At 42.8% G+C, this 26,546-nt stretch overlaps 1 protein-coding gene across 1 annotated transcript; it reads left to right on the forward strand.

Annotated features, from left to right (window-relative positions):
• Positions 1 to 6,895: 6,895 nt before the first annotated feature.
• Positions 6,896 to 25,813, forward strand: LOC142814415 (uncharacterized). Its single transcript, XM_075893175.1, has 8 exons — positions 6,896 to 7,018; positions 9,065 to 9,232; positions 14,124 to 14,257; positions 14,797 to 14,897; positions 15,826 to 15,926; positions 18,633 to 18,833; positions 21,714 to 21,777; positions 25,724 to 25,813. The coding sequence occupies exons 1-8, from the start codon at positions 6,896 to 6,898 to the stop codon at positions 25,741 to 25,743; spliced, it is 912 nt and encodes a 303-aa protein (XP_075749290.1). The 3' UTR covers positions 25,744 to 25,813.
• Positions 25,814 to 26,546: the final 733 nt, after the last annotated feature.

Genomic DNA, 26,546 nt, shown 5'->3' on the forward strand with positions numbered 1-26,546 from the left:
AACCACGATATGATTATGAAGGACGCCGTAGTGGAGGGCTCCGGAAATTTTGATTACCCGAGGTTCTTTTACGTGCACGCAAATCTGAGCAAACGGGCCTATACAGCTTTTATACAGCTATACAGCTTTTAGAAAGCTATACAGCTTTTCCATGTGCTATAGTATATATATATACAGTTGCCTTATTACCATGTAATGGTTTCTGGACGTAAAACAACGTATAATAATTTACTACTTAGATGCATACATACCCATCAGTTGGTTATGCTGCGTTTTCCAGCGTAAAAGCTTCAAATGCAGTGATGCACAAACACACGCTCATCTGGCCCTGTGACGTTTCACACTTTTGCGTGCCAAAACGCATTGAAATAAAAGCAGTAATGAAAAAAGTTCAGTTTGGGACGTGAGCAGTACATATCCAGGGAAATAATTTCAAACCATAGGCATTTAGTGCAAACGTCATTGAAATCTTTCATTTTCAATGTTATGTCAGTGTTCTATCGTATTTGTTTCAATATTATTATCCAAGTGTTAAGAAAAAACTGTATCTGTATGTAGACACGTCCGGATGTCTGCTCTGGGTGTCAAACTCGTTTTGGCATTATTTATTTAGGTAATTGTTTATATCAGTGCGTGTCACCAAATATATTTAACTGTTTTAACGAAGTACATTTAAATTCATATTGATGAATATAATAATAATAGTAATAATAATAATAATAATAATAATAATAATAATAATAATAATAATAATATAAAATAAACAACTTTAGAATAAATTGCTGTAAAACATGACTTTCTCAAGTTCCGGCATGAACATGACTTTTGTCAATGTGGCAAACATTACTGAAAAATGAAAAGAGACTTTCCGCCTAAATGAGCTTTTAAATGTTTAGAAAAGGAAAAAAAAAGTGTCGTTGCATCATATATGAGAGTGAATAATTGGTGCTTGAGTGTAATATATTTCCTCAGCAGGTCCGTGACAAGAAGGGCACTCCACCAACCAACGCCAAACGCTCCACATTGAGCAAACAGCAAAATTGAGACGCTGGACTGAACGAATACGGCAAACCTCACCAGCACAAAAAAACTGGGCAAATTGTGCAAGGTCACTAGCAAACATTTTCGCTCAGCCCTGTATATGTACATCTTTCCCCAAGAATTATGTCATAGTCGAACACATTATGCGATGGTGTATTTAAATGGCAAGTTTTCGTTTGTGAATTATTTTCAGAGAGTGTCTAGTGAACTATGTGGGGGGGGGGGTTGCATTTATCTATATTACTTGGTTACTTTTTTTTTGCTTTCAGCCTTCATGTGCTGCCCCTCAACTATTCAGAGGTCTGGAGTATCCCCCAATGAATAACTTTAGGAACACCTGTTTAGAATTATTTTATACTAGTACCAGTATTGAAATAACGGCTATGAAGGGTGCGGGTAAAAAAATGAGTACTGTTACAATTACTTGTCTGACAAAATGTTTTTTTTTTTCTGCATTAGCGCTCAATGGTGACTGGTACTCCACTGGAAAAAAAAAGTGTAAATGCAATGCAATCCTCAGGACTCATTTGAAGTGCTTGATACTTTTGATGTCACTGGTTAAACTTCTGCAGTACAAGCCGTTAAGACGTAAAAAAACGTTAAGGAGGGACACTTCGTTATTCATTTATTTTACTTTATTGCGGAAATAACACGCCTTTCCGAAAATAATCCTGCTCAAGAAGTAGAGTTCTAGTGTACATGTTAAACGACACTCCTAATGTATATATATTGTGACGGGGCAAGGTCTTGGCTTACAGGACAGCGTCCACCGAGAATCGGCAGCAGAACAAGATGTCTGATGTCCCCTCGTGCAAGCGCCTAACGCACAGGCGTCTTCTTCATCTTCGCTAAGTGCCACGCTTGCTCCTGTCGATGATGCACCGTAACAATATATATATATATATATATATATATATATATATATATATATATATATATATATATATATATATATATATATATATATATACTCGCGATTATATCTGTGCATGCACCTTGAGTACATCAAGTACTAAAATGTAAACATGTCGGGAGAGTTTCTTTTCTCTTCTTAAATACTTTGCATGTCACTTAGAATGCCACTTTTTCAATCACGCCTCACCATTTCTCTTATATCCAAAATGGCTAAGAGTCGGCCAGTTCAGTGCAGTTTGCCAAAAATTCATTTTCACTACTAGAATATAGACGCTGCTCCGAGAAGACGTGTGGACACCATGCAGTCTTACATATTGTCCACTGTTTATTGAAAGGAAGGGTCCAGAACAGCCAATTGTTATGCCACAATCCACTCATTTACTAAATGTTTTGTTTAGTGTAGCTCGTAGGGGTTGTGGTTCCCTGCGGGCAGTTTGCTTTCGCATCGTTAAAGAGAGTGCCGCAATTTTTTCTTGCTTCGTGCTTTTTTGCATTGTAATAATTCGAAACCACAGAAGTAGCTCCACCATCGACCAATAGTCACTCTGTAGGAAGCGGTGAAGTCTCGTCGCGCAGCTCTTGCAGTCGATGCTCAAACCTGGCGTGTGAAAGAAAAGCGCGACGGTTTCGGAACAGGGGGAGGAGGGGTGGTGTGCGTAGCACAGGCCGTCATTCGACCGCACCGGTAGCCTTCCATCATCGTCGGCTACAACGTGACTGGACAGCACGGCGCCGGGCCCAGCGGTTAATACCTACTCCGTCATACCTGTCCCCGGAACCACGCACAGGCGTAGCCAATCCCTTTGGACAGCTTAGGCGTAAACATATGTTTAGGCATCAGCGGCCGGATGGCCGTACCCGAGGTGATACACAAACCGGATTTCGGTTGCGTGTCCCGCTCCCAGAAACACTGCTTAGAGAGTGTACGTGGCTCTTCTTTATCCTCGCTCTCATTGGTCCGGGGCTGTCTGTAGACATTTTGGCTTTCGTTGTAGCAAGATATGAGCCCCGATGGTAACTTGCTAAAGCCACCAGCTGGTGAGCTGAGCAGTTTTTGCGGGTATACGCTCATATTCACGAAAACTTCTTAGCCTCACATACCTTATTGTACCTTATAAACCTTGGAAGATTAGAGTCAGCACCAGTCAGCTGTGATGTCGATCATAATATCGAGAAAAAATAACATCCGACGGAATTCATCTTGCACGTTTCACAAAGAGGAGAATTCCTCACTGAATTATCTTGCGCCCATGCTGTCCGGTTGTCTATTCACCTTTTGAAGATGCTCAATTAAGCCTCCCGCAATGCGGATAACTTTCTGCGCAATCAACCACCTGTACGCGTTTGTTGTAGTTATTTCGGCCCTCTGATTTTTTTGGTTGTACTAGGTAGCTTTACTGACTTTCGATGTCAAAATTTAGGATCTTCACGGCAGGCAAATTAAAAGGAAAACAGAAGTTGCGTGGTAAAGAGCGACCCTAATTGCTGTACTTGAATATTTGACAGCCATAAAAATGGTTGATGAGTTTCTTGCATGCGACCTCAAATTCATGAGGGAGTTCAATAAGTCGTTATATTTTACTAATAATACTCAATACCAAGCATCATAACGTGATCATTAAAATATACCCTAATTATTTGTCTTCCTTATATACGGTGACAGTGTGACTTAAAAACATATATATTTTAGTTCGATTGCGTTAAGCTCGATTCGCAGAAATTCTCGCGTTGGCGTTGGCATCATTGGTTGTGAATAATCTTGTCCATGACCAAAAAATTGAGAGAGATGCAAATAAAATAACAGAAGTTTCTTGGTCTGAGTGAGGATCGAATTCAGCCAGTTTGCGTGACAAGAAGGTGTTTTATACCACACACTGCAGCCACGTACGTGTCTGGTTAAAATACAGTGAGAACAAGTAGTAGCATAGTAGTAAACAACTTTATTCAGGCAGCTGATGGCTTCCTAAGTGGCGAGGGCTGTCCGGCCATGCCTGGTCGCCACCTCGTCAGCGCGTTTGATGGCCCGGAGCTGGATGTCCAGGCTCGTGGTCGTGGGGATTCTCTCCCAGGCCTCACTTGAAGGGGACACTCCTAGAAGGTTTGGTGGGGGAGGGTCCCTACTGCATCCCCAGATCACGTGGTCCAAGGTTGCGGCCTGTGTCTTGCAAAGGGTGCGCGTAGACGTTCGTGCTTTACATACACAGGCGTCCCGTTTGCAGGCTTTCACAATCGAACATGTAATATCGCAGTAATATAACGTTGTACACGCGTACACTACAACTGGGTGTCAGAACATGCGATTATGCTAACGACTTCATGGTTTAAAGACGGCTTGTCGTTATGAAAAGCACACACGTTGCGCGTATTCGCTTAAGACTACGTAGAGGGTGCATAGCTAGATAAAAAAAATGTTTCACGCACATACTTGCTCGTGGTTTAAAGCATGCTACCAATCACACGGAGCATAGCCACATGTGAAAGCTTTACTGACACAAGAGACTTTCAATTTTATTGATCACATTCTAGTAATCCAGAATTCAAACTTGTCGAGTAACATCATACAATAAAATGTACGCACTAAGTGGTTGAAGTACGCGCTATAGGGACAGGATATTGCTATCGCGTTCAAGTCTTAAAGGCATGCAATGCTAAAAGTGCCCGCAATTTTAGGGGCGAAGCATATGAGGGTTAAGCTTGTGAAGTGCACCCGGCGTAGGCATCTGATTGCACTTGCGTTCGTTATGGTGGATTCCCCGCGGTCAGATTTCAGTGGCGACCGTAAAAGCACTTGCGAAGCGCGCTCCATTTCTCTCGCACTCTGATAATGCGTGTGACGTATGTAGCTATGGTTGGTATAGAGGTCGAGAAGGAAGAAGTGAGATAGTATAAACATGGCGTATGAGCCCGGCCACGTCTCCCAGTCATCATAGCGTCACACGAGTCGACAGGATGAATACCTGCCTGCCCCTTTATCAGTCGCTCATCATACGCAGTTCTCCGCAAGACACCCTGACCACACAGGGACTACCGCACAAGCACCTAGTATTACGCATCGGCCAGCATCATGTCAGAACCATTTGCTGACCTTGACATCCCCAAGTACACCGGATCAGCGGACGACGGACCCGTAGAAGACTGGTTCAACCTCTTCGAGCTCCACGCCACCGCTGCATCATGGTCGGAACGGGAGATGGTCACCAACTTTACCGACTATGTCTCCGGTGAGGCTTGCAAATTTTACCTCACCCACATATTTGAAAACGACGAATCATGGCAAAAAATAAAAAAGAAATGATCATTCGATTTAAAGATTACGGTGAAGATTCACTTACAACCCGTGATCTGAAGGCAATCGATCTCAGTTGTCACAACCACCAACAGTCTTCAAGCTTTAAAACAGCCAAATCGAGTCGGCCATTCCCATTCCGACAAGACCAATTCAAACATCTGCTCACGGAAAGACATCAAGATATATTTCCACAAAGAGTCAATCTTCCACCTTGTTTTGCTACGGCACGACAATTGACCTCTGCATCATTACAGTACCATAGGACTCGTGTTACCGAACCATCCAGTGCACTGCACTCCCCGCATCGTACACTTGGCCCGCCACCTGGTTTTCCGTCACTTGGCTATTCAGTTACTCACAACGCCACCTCACGCCTAACACGCTCGCTACGGTTGGTATACAGCTGAGGAACTCCGACTATACTCAGCCAAGCCGAGGGTCTACCGTCCATATTTATGCATCAGAAAAATCAACCTCGAAAGTTGCGCGAGAAACAATCCCAAGCAAAATCCGACTAAATCAAGCGTTTGTCAGTGTCGCCGTCGAGTTCCCAGCCACCTAATTATCCAACGAGCACAGTAGGCTCGGAAGAATCAACTCTCAAGTACTGCCCTGCACCAGAAGCGTCTATTAAGAATGGCGTTGCAAGAACCTCCAAAGACCTCTCTGTGGATTCTATAGAGTGCAGCCCCTTCATTTTCTTTCGAGAATCATGACAACCCAACGACTACCAACTATCTACTAGTCACATCAACTATGAAGAAAAAGTAGGCTCGTGTTACTAAAGGAGTACCACCTCGTAAGATTCCGCAACATCAGCAGTGCCATCAAGAACTCAAAGAACTTCGCAAACTATGGCAGTTACATCAAGCACAACGACGAACTAAAATGAGATCACAAGCAGATTTCTGGCTTAAGGATGGTCGTCAGAAACGACACCGACTAAAGGAAAGACCAAGTCAACATCTGAGCCACATTCGTAGAAGGAAACGTCAAGGAAGTCTTCTATACCAGATATCAAGGCTTCATGTGCAATCCTACCAATGGAGATAATACCACAGAAAACCACGAAACAGGCTGAACGCTACCATTTTAATATTGCAGGTACACAGACATCATATCATCAACTTCAGTTCTCGTGAACGCAAGCTTGAGCAATGCTTCTGTCTCAGCCACGACAAAGAATACAGCACCCACGACAGAAAACTCGGCGCCTACGACGTCCGACCTTCAAATTCTACAAGGACGTCCAGCCTCGTCGGTTCTTCGCAGCTGCTGAAGCCGTGTCATGGTCAGTGCAGTTGTGCAGGACGCGGTTATCTTCTCCAGAACGCCACAGTCAGCCTCATCCACCAGGACTCCTGCGCGAACCGGATTGCTGCACTATCTCCTGGAGTCTTTGAAAGTTTACGGAACTCCCCTGAAGCATAGAATCAATTATAAATTTTGACATTTGTGACTTTTCAACCTCTCCTTGTTTACTACTTCTTGTTCGCAATCCATGCCTTCTTTCGGGGGGAGGGTGAATCATGTGACGTATGTAGCTATGGTTGGTATAGAGGTCGAAAAGGAAGAAGGAATGAACATGGCGTATGAGCCAGGCCACGTCTCCCAGTCATCATAGTGTCACATGCGTACGTGTCAGTCGCCATGAACGAGCCACGAGGCTCGACAGCAAGCACGGCAGGCTCGCAAAGCCGAAGCGGTTCGAAGACGTCGGCAAGTGAGCCCGAAGTTGAGAGCTCGCGAAACGGAGGCGAAACGACAACGAAGGCAAGTGAACCCGGAGTTCAGAGCTCGAGAAGCCGAGGCGAAGTGCGAAAATCGTATGTAACCTGGCGTGAATGACGCTGCATGTCCGCTTCAAACGAGAATTTCTCGAATGCCGCTTTGGACACAGTTGCAAAGTGTGCGATAGTTCGGGCTTTGATAACAACGCCACTAAGATCACAAACGGTCTCATTCGCTACATGATCTAAAGCGGTCAATGTACGGGGATTCACTGTTAGCCGATGATCCACAGGGCTCCGTGGATACGAAGTGAATTTTTAAACATATTAGACAATATGTTAAAAAATCTCTTCGGCATACGTATTTTGAAGATTATGAACTCAATTTTTTTAAACAAGCAGGAAGTAAAATTTACCTTGGCTGCCTACAAATATAGACCTCAACAATATAGTCATATGCCATTCAATAAAGTACACGTGTTGATTTGAAGTGAACCAAAATCATGTGCCACGGTGCTGTTTTTGGCTACATGACTTTTGCAGAACATGCACAGAAACTGGCTTGCACAAACTCTGCTGCACAAATAAGTCAGTTTCTGTGCGTATATGTGCGGTTACATCAGCATTAAAACAACCATTACAACCAATGCATCTGAAACGTTTGGATTACATCACAGTACACGTCATTTGTGATCACGCAATGCAGGGCCTAATTATTGTATTGTTCGTGTTGATCAATGCCATTAACGCCCACGGTCACGTTTCGCGTTTCATCAATACCTCTAAATCTTGCGAGTACATGTGAACCACAATAATGCAACGCGGTGGCGGTACAATACGAACACAAAAAACACATTCTACGACGGTCTTGTTCAATCTTTTGAAGGCGATTGACCAAAAGCCCTCTCTCTACATAGCATGTGAAACAAACCTGAAGCATTCTACACATTGTAAAAAATTTTGACTTTGCGAAAACGTGTTGTCAAACATAGTGTTGACTTGATGTTTTTTGGCGGTCGCGGGTTAAGCTCTTTGTTGGGGCGTTCGTCGTATTTGATTTTCTAACTGTAGTAGTTTTTTGAGTGTCTCTACGAAGCGACAACATGCTGTAAACTTTCTAGTGTGGCATTGAGGTCCACGGGACGGCTTTGTGCTCTCCCATAGTAGGGTACCCTGTACTCTAAACTGTTACCCACTTTTCCTAACCCCACCCCCTCCACGTGGACCAGTTGTATGCCAAGTACTCTAGACTATTCGCCCATTTTTTCAAACAGTCAACTTCCTTTTTCGTTACAGACACTAGCAGAATAATTAATATGCCAGGGCATCATCAAATGCGCGGCCCATTAGATGGCTTCTTGCTCTCCCATAGTAGAGTGCCTATAGCTTAGAGTTCCCTATAGAATTAACTGGAGGGTACTCTGGCTTGCGATCGTTCAGCGACCATGGTAATGATTGGTAGTACACGAATTTGCCTAGTCTTCGTACTTGCGGGTGACAAATCATCTTTGCGGCATCATTTATTGCTGGTTTCGGTTTCGTTTTGAAGGAAAAAATGAACCCTTTTGAGTTTTGTGACCCGATTCGAAATGCTAGGCCTAACAGAATAAGGTGGTGAAGCGCAAGAGCTGAACATTTCCTAATTTTTGTTTTGTGAGAAAACATTTATAAGGCACACGAACACACACGGAGTTGGTAGCAGGCCAGAAGTACGAAGATTCGACAAATACGTTTAATACCAATCACTCCCATCGCTGAAGCGCCTTGCGTTGCAGCTACCATACACCCTATAGCACCAAAGTTCCCTCTAGTGTATATCAGGAAACTCTATGACCTAGTACTCGAAATCGTTAACAACTTTTTCTAAACACATTTTCTATTTTAAGGTGGAGAGAAATCGATGAGGGTGCTTAACGTGAACTGCAGCGAGATGCTCACGCACGCCATAAAGAATAAGAAAGTCGCCGATGCCGCCCCATGAGCATGTTCTGGCCTAGGCGACATGCAGCGAGGAACAAATGTGAAGTATACTGGGCATTATTGAGAGCGAACCCTGATAAAATAAACCTGTCTGACTTCTCACTCACAGAAACTGGCTGCGCGAAACTTGGTCTTTGTTGCGAAGGGTTACATTCCCGCCAAAGCCACTCCTGCCAGCTACGTCGCAATCAACCAATGTGCAGCTGTACACTCCCAAGAAAAAGAAGCTAGCCATCACCACCGGCGCCATAATGGTGGCACACCTAGCGGAACCATTGTAAGGTCCCGGCTTCTGCCAGTCAGCATCTGAGCAACCACAACCGCATCTTCTTGGTTGTGTCACATGCATGCTGAATCGTTCTATGCGCACTTTTTTTTCGCGCTGTCTTCTTGAACAACTAGCGAAGCATCTGTTGGAGATGCCCAGGTTGGCGGTACCGCGCGTATTCAAAACGCTCATCGTACACTGCTCTCGGCTCAGCCATGGTCCAAAGCTTTGTCTCCGAAGGAGACGGTCTCTTGTACGGTCATTGTACGGTTGCTCGTATACTGGCGTTGCGGATTTCTCATTCAGCTTTTGGTGTGTCGCCCTCTCGCTCTTCTAGTATATCTGAGATTCCTAGGATTTTTCGGACTTCTCGGCCGAACATTTAGAGCATGTGGAGTGCTTGTGCGGTACACAATAATATCACCGGGAGGAGGCGACCACGCACCAAGCACGATATGCATGGTTGCGCCTGTTCTTGTTCACGTTCGCATCAATGACTTTTGTAGAAATATGTAGTTTGTGGTCTCACAGCATTGACACCTGTCCCAAAGGTCGCCAGTTCGATCCCGGCTGTGGCAGTCGCATTTCGATGGAGGTGAGATGGTGGAGGCCCGTATGCTCTGCGATGCCATTGACACGTTAAAGAACACTAGATGGTCTGGACTTCCGAAGACCTCCCCTATGGCGTCTCTCGTAATTATACCTTGGTTTAGCGATGCAAAACCCTACATAATATAAGTATGATCGACATATGTATTCCTGTTTCTACGAGCACTACGTGTTCTGTTGTGGGAAAACTGTATGCCTTTTCAAGTTGGGTATGAGTCGACATTAAGTTAGAAAAAAAAACATTTGACGATTAAGAGGAATACTCTATGTACAGCGAGTTCTCTTTACCATAATGAGCAACCGAAAGAAATTCCTGCTACCACGATGGTTATCAGCGAAGTCCGCTCAATTTCGTGAGGGCTAGAATTTCTAAGCAGCCCCGCCGCGGTGGTGTAAGGTAGTCTAGTGTATAAGGTATACTCGGCTGCTGACTTACAGGTCGCGGGATCGAATCCTGGCGGCGGCGGCGGCTGCATTTCCGATGGAGGCGGAAATGTTGTAGGCCCGTGTGCTCAGATTTGGGTTCAGGGTAAAAAACCCCAAGGGGTCGAAATTTTCGGAGCCCTCCGCTACGGCGTCTCTCATAATCATATTGTGGTTTTGGTACGTTAAACCCCGCATATCAATCAATTAGCATTTCTAAGCACTCATACTGTCGAATTTCAATAAACAAAAAGCGTTTAATTAAAAAGAGTGAGAATAAAATGAGGGAAAGGCCGTTTTTCATAATAAAATTAGTGATATAAAGCGCGTGAGACACTTGCGAAACATAGAAGTGCGTCAGACCGACGAAGGGAACGCCACCAGATTTACTGTTTCATTGGCATGCGCGAAGCGAATCCGTAGTTGATTCTCTAGCGCACATGTTCCTGGTTGCATGTCTATTCACCGTTCTAACATGCTACATCATAACAGTCTTCAAACCTGCAGCTAATTTTATGCTCACGATCACTCTTTCGCGTTTCACGAAGCATCTGCAGGTCTCCGCCTTTGTACCCACAAAAATAAGGCTTGTAAAAAGCAAGTATACATCTGAACACCAATAATGCGTCACGCAAGGTTCAATACAAATACAAAAAATACATTCTACGACAGCTTTGTTCAATCATCTGGTGACAATGAACTAAAGCTCTTTCTAAACAGCATGTGAAACATGCCTGAAGAATTCTACATATGGGAAAAATTCGGGCTTCGCCAAAACTTAGTGCCAAACATGTCGCATACCTGACGTTGCTCGGTGGTATAGTGGGTCATGCTTTTAATGACGCACGCTCATTCCGTGCGTGAAATAACTGTGTGTTTTGTAAGTACAATGGGTATTCTTGGACACCCACTGGGACAGCTTTCTGCTCTCCCACAGTGGGCTAATAAGTACTCTAAATTGTTAAACACTTTTCTAAGGCACCTCGTAATCTAAATCATTACCAATTTTTTTCTGAACACACGCACTACTTCGAACAGTATAAGCACAGCCTGATGAAATGTGAGGCGCACGGGATGGCCTTTAGCTCTCTCATAGTAGAGTACCAAGTACTCAAAATTATTATGAACTATTTCTAAATACATATATCTTGTGTGTTAGCGTTCTGTTCTGTTGAAATGTACTATACAAAAGTAATTGATGTACACTGTCAGCGAATAAAATTTTCTAAACATATCTTTTTGTAACAAATGTTTGTGTCTGTGCATGTTCTGTTCTCTGCAGATGTTGGAATGTTGTTCCTGTTCACTGTTTCTGAAAAACAAATTTCTCTAAACGGACAGCTATTGGCTCTCCCATATACGTTATATCTCCTTCGAGACCCCAAGTAGTATGCCTCCTCCTCTATACTCGGTGTGGTCGCAGTGATAAGCCATAAATTTGTTTGCCTCATGAAACATTTCCGAATCTATTGTTTGCGCAGACAGCCACGTTTCAATTAAGGCTACTATTTTCGCATCGCTTGTATCTATAATGGACGAGAGGGCACAACGTTTTTTGAGAACATTTCTGGCGTTAACAAAGGGTACAGATATTGGATGCGATTGACGATGTGATGATATGTCACCACCCCTCTTTCTCCCTACAGCGATGAGGAATTTCGCCCAGTGAATTCTCCGCGACTTGATTGGTTGCCGTGCGAGTGTATTTCGTCAACGCGATCAAGCTCAGAGTTGTAGTAGAATCGTTTGTCATTCAATACACTGTAAAAAATATCCGTGTTTTAACGTCGGAGCAGACCGTAGAAACTACAGAGTAACATCTGTTTCCTGAAAAATAGCGAGACTGGACGTTTAAAGCACAAACTGTGCTGCGGTTTATGGGAAACAGCAGGAGTTGCCGTAAAGCAGCAGTCGATGTTTCCGTTCTTTCGCTCCTTCCGTAAAACACCAGAAAAACGTATGTCTTCTGTACTTCAAGAACACGCTTCCGTGATTTGTGTGCACGGCGACATACTGGCTGAACTTTGACCATTCCCCCCGTTCGACAATGATACAGTGAACTAGAACAGAAAGTTAAGCGACAGCCATGGGCAATGCCTTGAGAGAGCTGTCGGCGACATACTGGCTGAACTTTGACCATTCCCCCCGTTCGACAATGATACAGTGAACTAGAACAGAAAATTAAGCGATAGCCATGGACAATGCCTTGAGAGAGCTATCGTGGCGGGTGGCTAACGTATACATACAGCGGCAACGCTGCAGTCGCCGACTAAGATGAGGCGTCCCACAGTGTGTAAGGAATGCGCAGATTCGCATTGTACGCTCATGGAAAGTCAGAAAACGAAGACGGAAAGTGTGATAACTGGGCAGGCTTTGATGAGGAAATTAAGCTTAGAGCAACATTGGGTTCGAAGATAGACTAAGAAATACGAGAGAATGAGGAAGAGAAACTGTTCATTAACTCACAATGGAGAAAAAGAGCTGCATGCAGGATCACTGGAAAGTGCCAGTATGGATACATATATATATTCGGAGAGGCGGAGAAGGATAGCAGCGGTAAAAAAGAAAAAGAGAACGTTTCAGAGTTTTTACCGATTAAGGAAGAGGATAATTACAGCATTATGATACTTCACCGCAAGGGAAGCTAAATTTACTATTAGTAGCGAAGTCGGGTTGCCATAAAAAGTTATAAAGCGAGACGATATGGTGGGCCAGCCTTCGTTAGTGTGGTCACACTGACGAAGGCTGGCCCATCAGCCGAAACATTTGTAATTAGTAAAGGTGTTTCGGCGTACGTCGTGCTTTTTCGCTTCCGATATATATATATATATATATATATATATATATATATATATATATATATATATATATATATATATATATATATATATATATATATATATATATATATATATATATATATATATATATATATATATATATCGTCGAAAGGCGCTGCACTTCGTTTTCAATCTTGCAAGATTGAAAGCGAACAGGTACTTGTACTGCGTCTATGAGACTTTATTGACAAAAGATAGTGAAAAAAAAACATACCCGTCCAAGAATCCCTGCATATATGTGAATCTTGATGGTGTGCATAATAGTTTACGTTTTTTTTTTTTTCGTCACATCGTGAGAATGCACGACACACAGAAGAAGAGACAGTGTACATGTTCTCCTATTTTCGTTCCTTTTTTTTTTCGTGCTTGCAAGCCTTGACTTGTTTAGTGAGAGCAATCCTATAATCGTAGCTGCGTTGTATAGTTGGCACACCAATTAACACGCAGTCAATGAAACACAGTAATGAAGTGTATTTTAAAAGGGTGCGGTTTGCTGTTTCTTTGTATGAACTCGTTGTTTTCACGCTGTTTCGCACCGTCAAGCCTACCATGCAAGCTCAAGCCCAATAATAAAATTTGGAAGGCTCGGGGAAACGTTTGTTCTTTTTATGAATTCATGAGTCTACTCGGTGAACACCGACGGCGACTTCACTTCGTCACCGAAGAATTCATCGGTTGTTGAATGGTTCTCACTACCTGCGACGAGAACATCGATTCTTCAGAACTATTTCCCTTTACACCACTTTTCCTGAATAACCGATAAATTTTTTGCACCACCATAGCTCTTCCCAACCACAACAGGCCAAAAGAAAAAAAAATGCGTTGATGGTCACACAAAATAACACGACTGCTGCGGTGTGTCCGGCCATCACTGCCCAATAGAATGGGTGCAAGATAGCATCGGTGCATCGTGGTGTCGGCTAGAATACAAAAACAAATTGTAGGCAGGCGCTAAAGTAGTCAGTTTGCCCCAAAGGGAGCGTCGCGAGTTCGATTAAAAGCCGCACCACCCGCCGGTGCCGTTTCAGCTGAGCGCCTCCCTTCGTAGCCTAAGAGGGCGCTACGAGCGTCGTGTACATCAGTCACGGCTGCATCTGCTCCCACAAAAACGCCGGATTGCCCCGGAACTTCTCTTCCTGCCTCCAAGATTCCTGTGCGCAAGGTCAGTAAAGCTGCTAAGACTCTTTTGCAACCAAAATCTTCGGGACTTAAAGCACAGAAGCGAAAAAAACCCCACAACGAGGACGCGCCCGGGGTACGTTCAAGGCTAGGCCTAACAAAGCACCCGCGCCGACCCAACACTGGCGCGGGCGCAACGCCGGCTACTAGTGACCCCAATGCCGAAGTGCCCATGATGCTGTCCGCGTTCGACATGGACACCACACCACCTTTGAGTGCAACAGACAAAGCACACGTGTTTTCCATGCCTGCACCGCTTGCAAGTCATACGTTCATTACTACAAAAATAGGTGTAGGAGACGACAGGGGCAGGAACTATCACTTGGCTGTGTGTAAACTTATTTTGCCATATTTGGCGGAATCTGAGTGACAGCCGTGAGGTACGATTGGTGCTCGCATTTTGCATGCAGGTTGTGTTGCATCTTGTTATTGATTTACGTGCTCAGGACCAAGTAGTGCTAGCAGTTCATTTGTTTGGTTCCTCACTTGTCAAGTTTTTTGGCGCACTCTTCACTTGTTCAGCTCAGTGGTCTCTGGCACCCTACGTGGTCAAGGCAGGCGGCTATTGTCAGAGCTCTCTCACCTTCCTGCGAAGTCCATCACCTGGCACACATCACAATCAGGTAGGCATTTATTTCACCGTTATCGATCATTACCTATCTTATAAACAGTTATAAGGTGCACTCGCATGCCACAGCTCATACGAGCTAGGCATGTAACATGTCTGTCGCTATTATAAGGTGAATAATGAAACACGTGTTTGCCATGCTTGCATCGCTCATACATACCTTATTACTAAATTAGGCACAGAAAACAGTAGGGGTAGCAACGGTAACATTACTGTGCGTAGGCATATTTCAGTGCATTTTGTGGATTTTTAGTGTCGGCTATGAGGTACGACCATAGTGCTCGCACGCTGTGTTGCACCTTTATTGAGTTGCGCATGCAGGAAGCAGTACAGTGAACAGTTTAATTCTTCGGAATTATATGAAGCATTGCTTGCACTCAGCAATAACGGCATTTTTCCTTTGTTAGTGTCACTTAATTGTATTATTGTGGTGAAGCCTGCTGTTGAGTTGCATCTTTGTAGTTTGAGGATGTCACAGGTCTGTTTGTGCACGCACTCATTAGTGATCTCCTCGGTGCCCATGCACATGGCTGTTATAAGGTGCACTTGTAAGCCGGATCAGCAGGAGTCTGCTGTCACGTACACACCAGGCGTGTACGTGTCTTTGTCGTCTTATCGAGCGCAGACAAAGCACTCGTGTTTTCCATGCCTGCATCGCTTGCAAGTCATACGTCCATTACTACAAAAATAGGTGTAGGAGACGACAGGGGCAGCAACTGTCACTTGGCTGTGTGTAAACTTATTTTGCCGTACTTGGCGGAATTTGAGTGACAGCCGTGAGGTACGATTGGTGCTCGCATTTTGCATGCAGGTTGTGTTGCATCTTGTTATTGATTTACGTGCTCAGGACCAAGTAGTGCTAGCAGTTCATTTGTTTGGTTCCTCACTTGTCAAGTTTTTTGGCGCACTCTTCACTTGTTCAGCTCAGTGGTCTCTGGCACCCTACGTGGTCAAGGCAGGCGGCTATTGTCAGAGCTCTCTCACCTTCCTGCGAAGTCCATCACCTGGCACACATCACAATCAGGTAGGCATTTATTTCACCGTTATCGATCATTACCTATCTTATAAACAGTTATAAGGTGCACTCGCATGCCACAGCTCATACGAGCTAGGCATGTAACATGTCTGTCGCTATTATAAGGTGAATAATGAAACACGTGTTTGCCATGCTTGCATCGCTCATACATACCTTATTACTAAATTAGGCACAGAAAACAGTAGGGGTAGCAACGGTAACATTACTGTGCGTAGGCATATTTCAGTGCATTTTGTGGATTTTTAGTGTCGGCTATGAGGTACGACCATAGTGCTCGCACGCTGTGTTGCACCTTTATTGAGTTGCGCATGCAGGAAGCAGTACAGTGAACAGTTTAATTCTTCGGAATTATATGAAGCATTGCTTGCACTCAGCAATAACGGCATTTTTCCTTTGTTAGTGTCACTTAATTGTATTATTGTGGTGAAGCCTGCTGTTGAGTTGCATCTTTGTAGTTTGAGGATGTCACAGGTCAGTTTGTGCACGCACTCATTAGTGATCTCCTCGGTGCCCATGCACATGGCTGTTATAAGGTGCACTTGTAAGCCGGATCAGCAGGAGTCTGCTGTCACGTACACACCAGGCGTGTACGTGTCTTTGTCGTCTTATCGAGCGCAGACAAAGCACTCGTGTTTTCCATGCCTGCATCGCTTGCAAGTCATACGTCCATTACTACAAAAATAGGTGTAGGAGACGACAGGGGCAGCAACTGTCACTTGGCTGTGTGTAAACTTATTTTGCCGTACTTGGCGGAATTTGAGTGACAGCCGTGAGGTACGATTGGCGCTCGCATTTCGCATGCATGTTCTGTTGTGTCTATTGATTTGCGTGCTCAGCAGTTCATTTCTTTGGAATTGCACGACACATTGCTTACACCCGACAACATTGCGAATTTGCACGTCACTTAGCCATACTACTGCTTAACTGCAGCTAATCCAGCATGGGAGTCCTTGTGTGTACCCAAGAAGTTGGTGTATGGCAACAGAATCAAGCGATCGCATATGCGAAGTTTTGGGTGCCCTATCTTGAAGCCACCCATTTCCATCTCTTGCGCGTACTACTGGCAGGCTACGGTGCAATTCATACTTGGTATCAACTGTTTGATTAGTCAATATATCACAAAAAGCTTTAAGTAATTGTTTAAAGTAATTATGTTTCAAGCTAAAATTTTAAAGTAATTGTATTCAATATTGGACCTGGCTGCACTTGAGAGGCTGAAGCTGCTTTCACATATGTGCAAGATATGAACATCTGTTGTCAACATTAGCGATATAATGGATAGCATTACTTAAGTTGTGAACATGTGTAATGTTGGAGCATATGCTAAGCTCACTTTTGACTGCACATTCAGGAATAGCCTTTTAAGAGACCCAAGTTGCGCAAGTATGGGTGCAGTTTTCTGTAGAATTTGTGCAGTTAATGTTACAGTCTCCGTCATTATTTCTTTTCCTTGCGCCGCCTGCTTCAACTTAGTTTAAACATTTGTAGCAGGTCAAGAATATTTATATTCACTGTGCTCTTATATAGAGGACTGCTTAAAAAGCATTGGCTAATGTTCATATGAAATTGAACATAACCTGACATGCTAACCAGATATTGGAATGATTCTACTATTGTAGACTGTAAGGTATTATTACCATTGTAGCAGTGTTTTTATTATAAAATTGGGCGGTCTGAAAAAGTGCACAAGCCAGTGAATGTAATTTAGCAAAATAAGTGCTCTACCTTCATTGCAGCCATAACATCAATGAAGAATGCCCACTTGCCGGCATTGCGCACAGACATTTTCAACATTGACCGACTACTTCGAGCACTACCACTATCACAGCAGTGTGTTGGGCGGTGCCCTTTGCCCTTGTGAGCCTTGTGGAGCTTTGTTTAAAAACTATCAGAGCCTAAGAAGTCACGTCTTCAGACATCACAAGAAGCGATGCAGCAAACAGACTGATGATGCGTTTGTCTGCTCTGTGTTGTCATGCGGGGCGAGTGTGCCTACTCGCACGGAGCTTCTTGGTCACATAGCTGCCCATCTGGAGAGTGGAATTGATGCTGTTATGTGTCCTTTTGTGGGTTGTGGTAGTGTGCTGAGGTCAGCAGGTTCCTTCAGAACACATGTTTCAAGGTATCACCGGGGCAAAACTGCAACACAGTGCACGGAAGTACCTGAAATTGAATCCAGTTCAGATCAAGAGCACAGTAGCACACCCCCTGCTGATGTTGGAGATAACTGTGAAAGGGAGTCTGGTTGTGACAGCGATTTGCCGCTGAACCCCTTTTTTTTTTATAGTGATGTCATAATCGTGGAGTGCACGCCATTTTCCTGCTCATATGCTTTGGTGTTTACAAAAACAAAAGGAGCCTTTTTTATTTTGCAAACAAAATCTGTTGCAATCAATGCTCTATCTCGTCCACTTCTTTTTTTCTTGTCTATGTGGTTTACGTCCCTACCTTTCTTCAGCCTGAACCTACTAGCCAACAACATGTTCTAGTAAGCTGGTGCAGTAGTTTCAGGGTGGTATTCCCCACCAGTCTGTTTTTTGTCTTCTTTTTTTGGCGTGTCACAGCTGTTGCACTCAATTGTAGGGTGGTAATATAGTTCTACATTTCAATCAGTTTTCACTTTAATATCTCTACAGATGAATTCATCTATTATCAAGTAACTGTTATTTACTTTGATTTTTGGAATAATTGCAGGAAATCTTCCAGGAGAGGATGGCGGCCTGTGCGCCTGCATTATTTCAGATGATGGAGGAGGCGCCGACGAAACATACTATGGAACTGGTGGTGCGCGTGAGAGACGAAGGACAAAGAGAAAAAGCAGTCCAGGTAGCTGTGCTACCATTCCTCTGCGCGCATTTTAAGGAAGACAAGAACTACCTTTACCAAGTATTTGAAGTAAGTTTCACTTTGTTGCATTATGTTAGTACAAAACTGGACAGTAACATCTTTTCAGAAAGTGATGTATTGGTTTGTTGAGAACAGCTTTAGGTTCTAGATTTTATAGAATACAGTCGATCCCGGGTATATAAAACTATGATATATCGAATTATTGGCTATATCAAAAAGTTGAGAGATCCCCTTGAATTTCCCATGCAAAAATACGGGACTGCTGTACACATCTATCGAACTCACGCACAGCAGAACATCCGCTAAATTGAACTCTGAGCCACGCTAAAGCCCACAAATTGCATTTTTCCTAACAAATAATGATCATTTATAGCCACAATTCGACAAGTTCCGATCCCTTTTCGCGTGCAAGTGACTAAAAGGGGGTGCTGAAAAGTGAAACATTGAAACTCCATCTTGCTGATCTAGCTCGTTGCACAGCACTTGTGAGTGCACCGGTATGCTTGATGTGCGATCTGCAGGTTTTAACGTGGGGGCATGGTGATGACCGAGGGCACCAAAACGAAGTGGAATGACTTAAGGAAGTTTAGTGATCTCATTGCGATGTTCGCATTCAATCGTGTATGATGGCATGTGGGACTGAAAAGCGTGGCCTTCGAGATGTGCAACTTCATGAGGTATTTTGGTGCTTCCGGTTTTAGAACGCTCATTTCGGAGGCTACGCTTTTTTCTAGCTTTCCGCACCAAAGCAACAGCTGTCGGTTACAAAATGACAAAGCCACAAGTGACATCGCTATCACCAACATGCTGACGGTGGGAGCTTGCTCGTTTGTGGGCAGCATCGCCTTTTGTGGCTTGTGGACCTGTGTACTTCTCGCCTCGTTACTGATAAATCATCATTTGGAAGTCGGCGCTACACATTGATACGCTCGTAGCGATACAAATCATGGCTGGTGCTAGGAGCGACCTCAAGTAAAGCACAGTCGTGAACTGTTTCTTTGCGGGCTTTGTGCCAGGTGACGACTTTGAGTGCGTCATGACTGCTGTCAAGGGCGTACAATGCCTCAGTAAATTCTATGCCTTGTTAGTGTTTTCGGGCACCATCTCGGACAGCGAGCGGCTTCATTGGAGCAGAAGACGACGTCGCTGGTTCTGACTGCATGGATGCCGAGATGATGCCCAATGTTGACGGTGCCGTGGAATTATTGCTTTCGCCACCAACGCTCTACGGAGCTTACATTGGCATTCAGTGCCACTCAGCGCTGTTGTGGCCGAATGAGCTGAATTTGCTTACTTGGAAGGGTCCAGTGATATTGAGGACAACTGAAACTTGGTGGCACGCAAAAAGAGAGAAAAGTTTACAGACTATTTTCAAGTGAAATGAAGTGCGATAACTTGCAAAGTAGATGTTCAGGCCTTGTTCTTTATCATATTGTGAGAGAATCATTCTTTAAGTGCTTGTTAGGATTTCAAAAAACTGTTTTTAGGTCTGAGATGCTCTAATTTATGCCTTAAATACACATATTTTGTGTTTCGACTCATCGATATATTGAACTACATATATCGCGATCCCCTTCGAGTTCAATATATCTGGGATCGACTGAATGCTGTGCAGGTTTTTAGCACAAAACAATAGCTTTTTCAGTTGAATTTTGTGAAAAAAGCTGCTTTTGTATAAAGGAAAATTAAACTTTGACTGCTGAAATCAGTTTTCTTCTAATTTCACAATTTCTGAACTTTGAGCAGACTTAACTTTTTTACACTTCTTAATCGATGTATTTTCTTCCCATAAAGAACAAGTGCAATGCTACCGTATGAGAATTTAGTGACCGCTGCAGCAAAATTTTTTGACAGAACAAATATGCTAAACATCCAAAAATACCTAATTCATGAATTGCTGGACACAAGTTAAAAGGAGGATAGTGTAGCTTTGCATATCTTTTGCCTTTGTGCTTCATTTTAAGGTAATTTTGGTGGCTTTGTACAGCAGCATTATTCATTAAAATTACACCGGAACACGCGCTTTGTCACAAGTATCAGCATTTGAAGATAGTGTAAAAAAAAGGCAATTTTCAATTTTTTTGTGGAACTTACTTTGGTTATCCGCATTGTGTCGTAGTCACAAAAATGTTCTGAAAAAAAAAAAATACACTGCCCTTGAGCCAACAGTTAGTGCGGGCAGGTGCCATTGTTTCATCAGAGCCACTAGGATAGGGAGTGAAGTCCCCAAGCATCCGACTATAAAGTTCACAGAGTGAATGAGAAGGAACGTAGCGCTGTGAAAAGTGAGACTTCATGCAACAAAAACTGTGTTGGGGCATGGTGCACGCATGGTGAACCACAGTGCACAAACTTGGTTTACTAGCCTTTTTCAGGCTCAATGGGAAAAAAAGTGTTTGTGTGCAATCAGAGTGCTCCACATGCACAAAGCATTAGTTTTTTGCAATGCACTGCAGAACAATGTTTCTCGTCACTTTGGCTGTAGTGCCTCATTACGACGCAGTGAGGAGGGCACTAAGAATGGGAATAGGCCAGAGTTGTTGCAAGATGTTGCTCACTTTGTCCCTTGCTGTCGCACATGCAAAATAATTTTAAGCAATACTATCACCACTAACATTGATATATTGACCTGCAATCATTCAGAGTTGTCTATGATGTTGCTGTAATCCAAAGAGAAAAATGAATCAAAATGTGAGCAGGTTTTTTTTGCGTGCTCGCTATCCATTCTACTTTGCTCTAAAATTGTTCCAAGTTTCAAGGCTCCTAGGTAGGTAATTTGTACTTGGTGCACACAGCCTGCAATAGACCAGGAACCATGGTGGAAAACGGAATTGCAGGGATCGCATCTCTGATTTATATATTGGAATGGCCGCAACTGTACATATCTCTTTGTGCTTTTGTGTACATGGGATATTTTTGCTCATCCAGGAGGGAACAAGCATCACTGAAAAGCTTGCCGAGTTGCCATCAACGCCTACAATCATTGCACTGGGTGAGTTCCCTTGTCGATATCATTATGTGTTGATTGTTGTGCGAGGAGGTCAAGTAAATTGATGACATTTTACAACATGAGTGTGAGCCTAACTCCAGCTACAAGGTGCAGTAGATACTTATACACTTAAATAACAGATGTTGTCGGAGGAGAAGAGTGGAAGATGAGGGCAGACCTGCAACTGGGTTTTATTCAGTACACTCATGCAGGGAACCTGCGTTCATTCTGATAGTCTGAGTGAAGTATCACAGACACAATCATTGCTTTTGTTCATTAGGAAAAAAGCCTAGGCAAGCTCAAGTGCCATTGGGTCACAACTGCATCTCAATTCTTGTCTTTGCCAGTAAAGTCTGCCATGGTTTACTAAAAGTAAACAATTCGTATGCATTTAAGTTGGGCAGGTGAGAACCTTGTCTGGTCTTTATCAAGGGCTGGTGTTCCCTACATCATTCATTTATACATTGACCTGTATGACCAATGTTAACATTCCTCCATGTCTGAGTGACTTCGTTATCCTACTTGACGAGCGCACGTCGAACTCAGTGGGGTGGCACTTAGTGCAATCTTGCACACCTCATAGAGGCAATGCGGGGTCTTAGCATTTACCTTGAACGGCACAGAAGAGTAACCTTCACCCACAAACTAGCTCACCAGACAAAATGCTGTGCTTTAATATTAACCCAACTTTAACATCAGATCATACATTCTGAACATATTTACCACGAGCATGTGAAGACTTATTTTATGATTGTGCGTATTCGAAGACTGAAAAAGGCCATTGCACATTTTTTCAAAGGAAGCCTTGGAAAAATTTTGGGAGCGTACAAACCACTAGTAGGGTGTGTAAAATTGCACTAAGTGCCACACCTTTTAGTTTGTTAGTTGCTTATCAAACCAGGAGGAATGTTTACATCAATCAAACAGGCCAATATATATATGAACGGCGCAGGGAACACAAGTTGTTGATTCCTGACAAGGGTCTTATCTGCCTCTGACTTCAGTGAAAGTCCATTGATTACTTGTCAGAAACTATGACAGCCATTACTGGCAAGAATGAAATTCGGAGATGCAGCCTTGACCAATTGGCTCCTAAGCTTGCTGAGGTCTTCTTTTTTTTTTTCAGGAGGAAAATGATTGGGCCAGCGTATTTGGCTCAGATTGTACAAGAATTAATGCAAGTCTATGATGCATAGATGAGGAATTTGCAGACTGTAGCGTGTAACCATACGTGTTCTAAATGAAGCCCATTGACGAGTCTGTACCCATCCTTGTGCTCTTCTCATATGTTTCATTTGAACCACACCTTGATAACCTTAAAGGGCTCCAACACGAAAAAGGGCAGCAGGTGCGAAGGTGGCCAGAAGTCTCGCACAAGTGTGCACACAAAGATAATAAAGTTGGCCCAGAAGCTGCGTTTCAATCAGTGAAAGTGTGAGCATGAATCATACACATTTTCTGATGATATCCGGTTATTAGAGCTGAATATTATCTTGATTGTGGCTTTGCATTTTCAATTTAATTTGTTTGTAAGTATTATGAGCCTGGCGTTTTCTTTTTTTTTGTCCTTCGGAGTGTAGTCAAAATATACTGCTATTATTTCACAAGAGCCAGCACATGAAAATGCACTCTCAATTGAGATTTCTATATACTGTGAATTGTGCCAAGGACATATAGTATGTTGTGAAAAGAGAAAAATGGAAGGTTTGGCCTTAATTTTATCCTAGTTATCAATCTCACTGATGCTTCGTTAAAGAACCCCAGGTGGTCGAAATTTCCGGAGCCCTCCACTACAGCGTTTCTCATAACCATATGTGGTTTTAGGACATTAAACCCCATATATCTATCTAATCTCACTGATGCTTATGTTAAACAGGGTTTGGAAATTCATTCATCTAAACCAAGGGCATACACAGAACTTTTTAGGGGGAGGGGGCCCTTTTTGATCTGAACCAGAGGTCTGGGCAGGCAAATGGTAATTTTGCGCTAAGTATTTCATGGAGAAAAAAGTTTGGGGGGAAGGAGGGGAGAGGCACGGGCCCGGTGTGCCACCGCCTGGCTACGAATAAGTGTAGTGTATATTCACATGATGTTTCTTAGTTCAGGTCAAGCTCTTTCAGTTTTTTTACAGGATCCTCAACCCCCCCCCCCTCCCACCTCAGCATAGTGAAAAAAAACATTCTGTGATCAATAAACAGTGCTTAAAAAATTTCACTAAAGCTGCTGCTTGGGCGAGTTGGTTCATGATTAAAATATGTGCCGTCTTTTTTTGCGCTGGTAAATCTATATTAAGAAAGTTCAGCCATAATTTGTAGCTATATGTGGCACATAGAGCTTAACAGCAGAATGCAAAGTTGAAAATCAGTATAGGTATTCACCCGTGCATTCTGCTATACAATAGCAACAAATATTTCTGAAAATGTAACTGCTCATTCTGAGCATGATCAGAGCCAGTGGGAAACTTCTCAGGAGCGCCGGGCAGGCCCTATACATCCTGTGCATTTTTGCTGATTTTAGGTAGTTTTCTCAGTGACTAAAAGGGATATTCATATAATCCATACATCATTTTCTTCCAAACTTTTTGCTCTTTTAACTTCATAATATAGAATTTTTGTGAATTTTTTACCACTAGAGCTTGACTTTTGAGTTAATTGGCATCTATGAAAATTTGTAACACAATAACGGTAAAGTGCATAGCTTCTATTTTGCTTCAGTAGCTGTATACAAAAAAAATAATCAACTGGTTATCTTAAAATACATGGGAAATAATGGTAGCTAAGTAATAAAAAACTGTTTTGAGATATGGAATAAAGTTCAAAAACAGGTGAAAAGTGATCGCACTGTCAGAAACACTGTTCAATTATTTTGTTTAGTAGTTACAAGCTTGGTAATCACTGCCAAAGTCAATTTTTCGCCGTGGAGCCTCTCGCAATGCTTGTCTTGTTTTTTTTTTTTGTGAGATGTCATTCAGCTCTATCTGCAACGTATCGTCAAGTGTGGTCAACGATTTCCAGCAAATTCATTGTAGTTTGGCCAAGCTTCAATCCTATCTCAGAATAGAGGCTCGTGTGATACTACCATTATTAAATGCAAAAAAAATATTCAATGTCGCCATTTCTAGGACTCTCACCCTAAACAAAGAAAGGAAAGATTCTGTGACTCAATTCCCATTAACTCAACACTTACACTGAGTCGTTCTCACACATTGTTATTCAGTTGCATCAGAAATATTAGTCCATGTCCATTAGAGCATACCCGTTGTCCCCATGTATATACGTGATTCACCTCGAAAGATGCTGAAAAGGCTGGGAGGTTTAACAATAAAGAGCTTGCTGGTTCAGCACCTCAGTACGTCACAGGGATTTATTCACATTAACAAGAAAACTGTACGGGCTTCAACGAAATTTACACTTCCTCAGAACCTTCTTTACCCCCAGCATCTAAGGTTATCGACAAGCACGGCAAATGCAAGGTGTAATGATGCTAGGAGCTGAAAGTGTTCCAACCTATGTATTCTGAAGGCGGATTGTGAATACAAAGGTGCACAGTGTCTTCGGACTGCTTTAGAAGTTACCCGACAATCTTCTATACACAGCTGACTCTAGACAAGCATTTTGACTTTTGTACGTCAGAAAATTAGGCCGTAAGCATAGAGCGAATGCAAGGGGCTTGCACTAGAGTGTGTTTTCACTGGCTACTTCCTTTTGGAAAAACTGGTTTTGAGCCACCAAAAATGCTGTTTATGAAAAGCACGAATGTGGATGCACAAAGGGACACCCCTCCCCAAATTGCAAAGAAAACAAAGCGATTTTTTTTTCACATTTTGCTCTACCACGTGCCCCTACTTTTTGTATCAAGGGCCATATACATACACAGAGAAGGCATTATAAAGTGTGTGTAAGTTGCTTCTTGCATTCATTTGATCACTTGTTTTTCACATTCTTTTCAGGCATAAACATGCTGAAGTGATGAAGAATGGTGATGTAGCAAGCTACAGCACATGTATTATATGTAAATAAATTCATCTGTGTTTTGTTAATGTTGCATTATTATTTATATGGTATGCAGCAGCAGGGGTGGTTTACACACACACAGTACATAAAGACTGCATTAGTGTAGGTTGAAACAGTACATAAAATTGGACATAAAACTCAATCATGAGAATCTACAGGCAGCCACATAAACATTCCATTCCATCCCGTAAAACATCGGCTTTTCGACAGTACTGGTCAACAAAAGCTTGTGTTAGTTTTTCACAAATTAAGTTACTACCAAAACTAAGTTTATTTTATGCTCAGTGAAACAACTCTTTCCTTCAAGGCAAAGAAACTACACAAAACCTTAGTCAAGCACAGAAAAGCCATTAAACGAAACCAGGTGTTTTACTGAAGCTTCTGTTTTCATTAATAATAACGGAATAATTTACAGCCAGACTGCTCTACAGCGATCTCCGTTTATTCCTCCTCTAAATACAGCAAATTCTGTATTCCTACAAACAGAGTCATGATGTGTTTGAGATAACAGATTTGCTGTGTTTGGGATAACAGATTTGCTGTGTTTGGAATAACAGATCTGCTGTGTTTGGAATAACAGATTTGCTGTGTTTGGGTTAACAGATTTGCTGTGTTTGGGTTGACAGATTTGCTGTGTTTGGGTTGACAGATTTGCTGTGTTTGGGTTAACAGATTTGCTGTGTTTGAAATAACAGATCTGCTGTGTTCAGGAATACAGATATGATGTGAAAGAGAATACGGAAAAATGTATAACAGAGA

This window comes from Rhipicephalus microplus, chromosome 4 (assembly GCF_043290135.1).
Source record: "Rhipicephalus microplus isolate Deutch F79 chromosome 4, USDA_Rmic, whole genome shotgun sequence".
Lineage (NCBI taxonomy): Eukaryota > Metazoa > Arthropoda > Arachnida > Ixodida > Ixodidae > Rhipicephalus > Rhipicephalus microplus.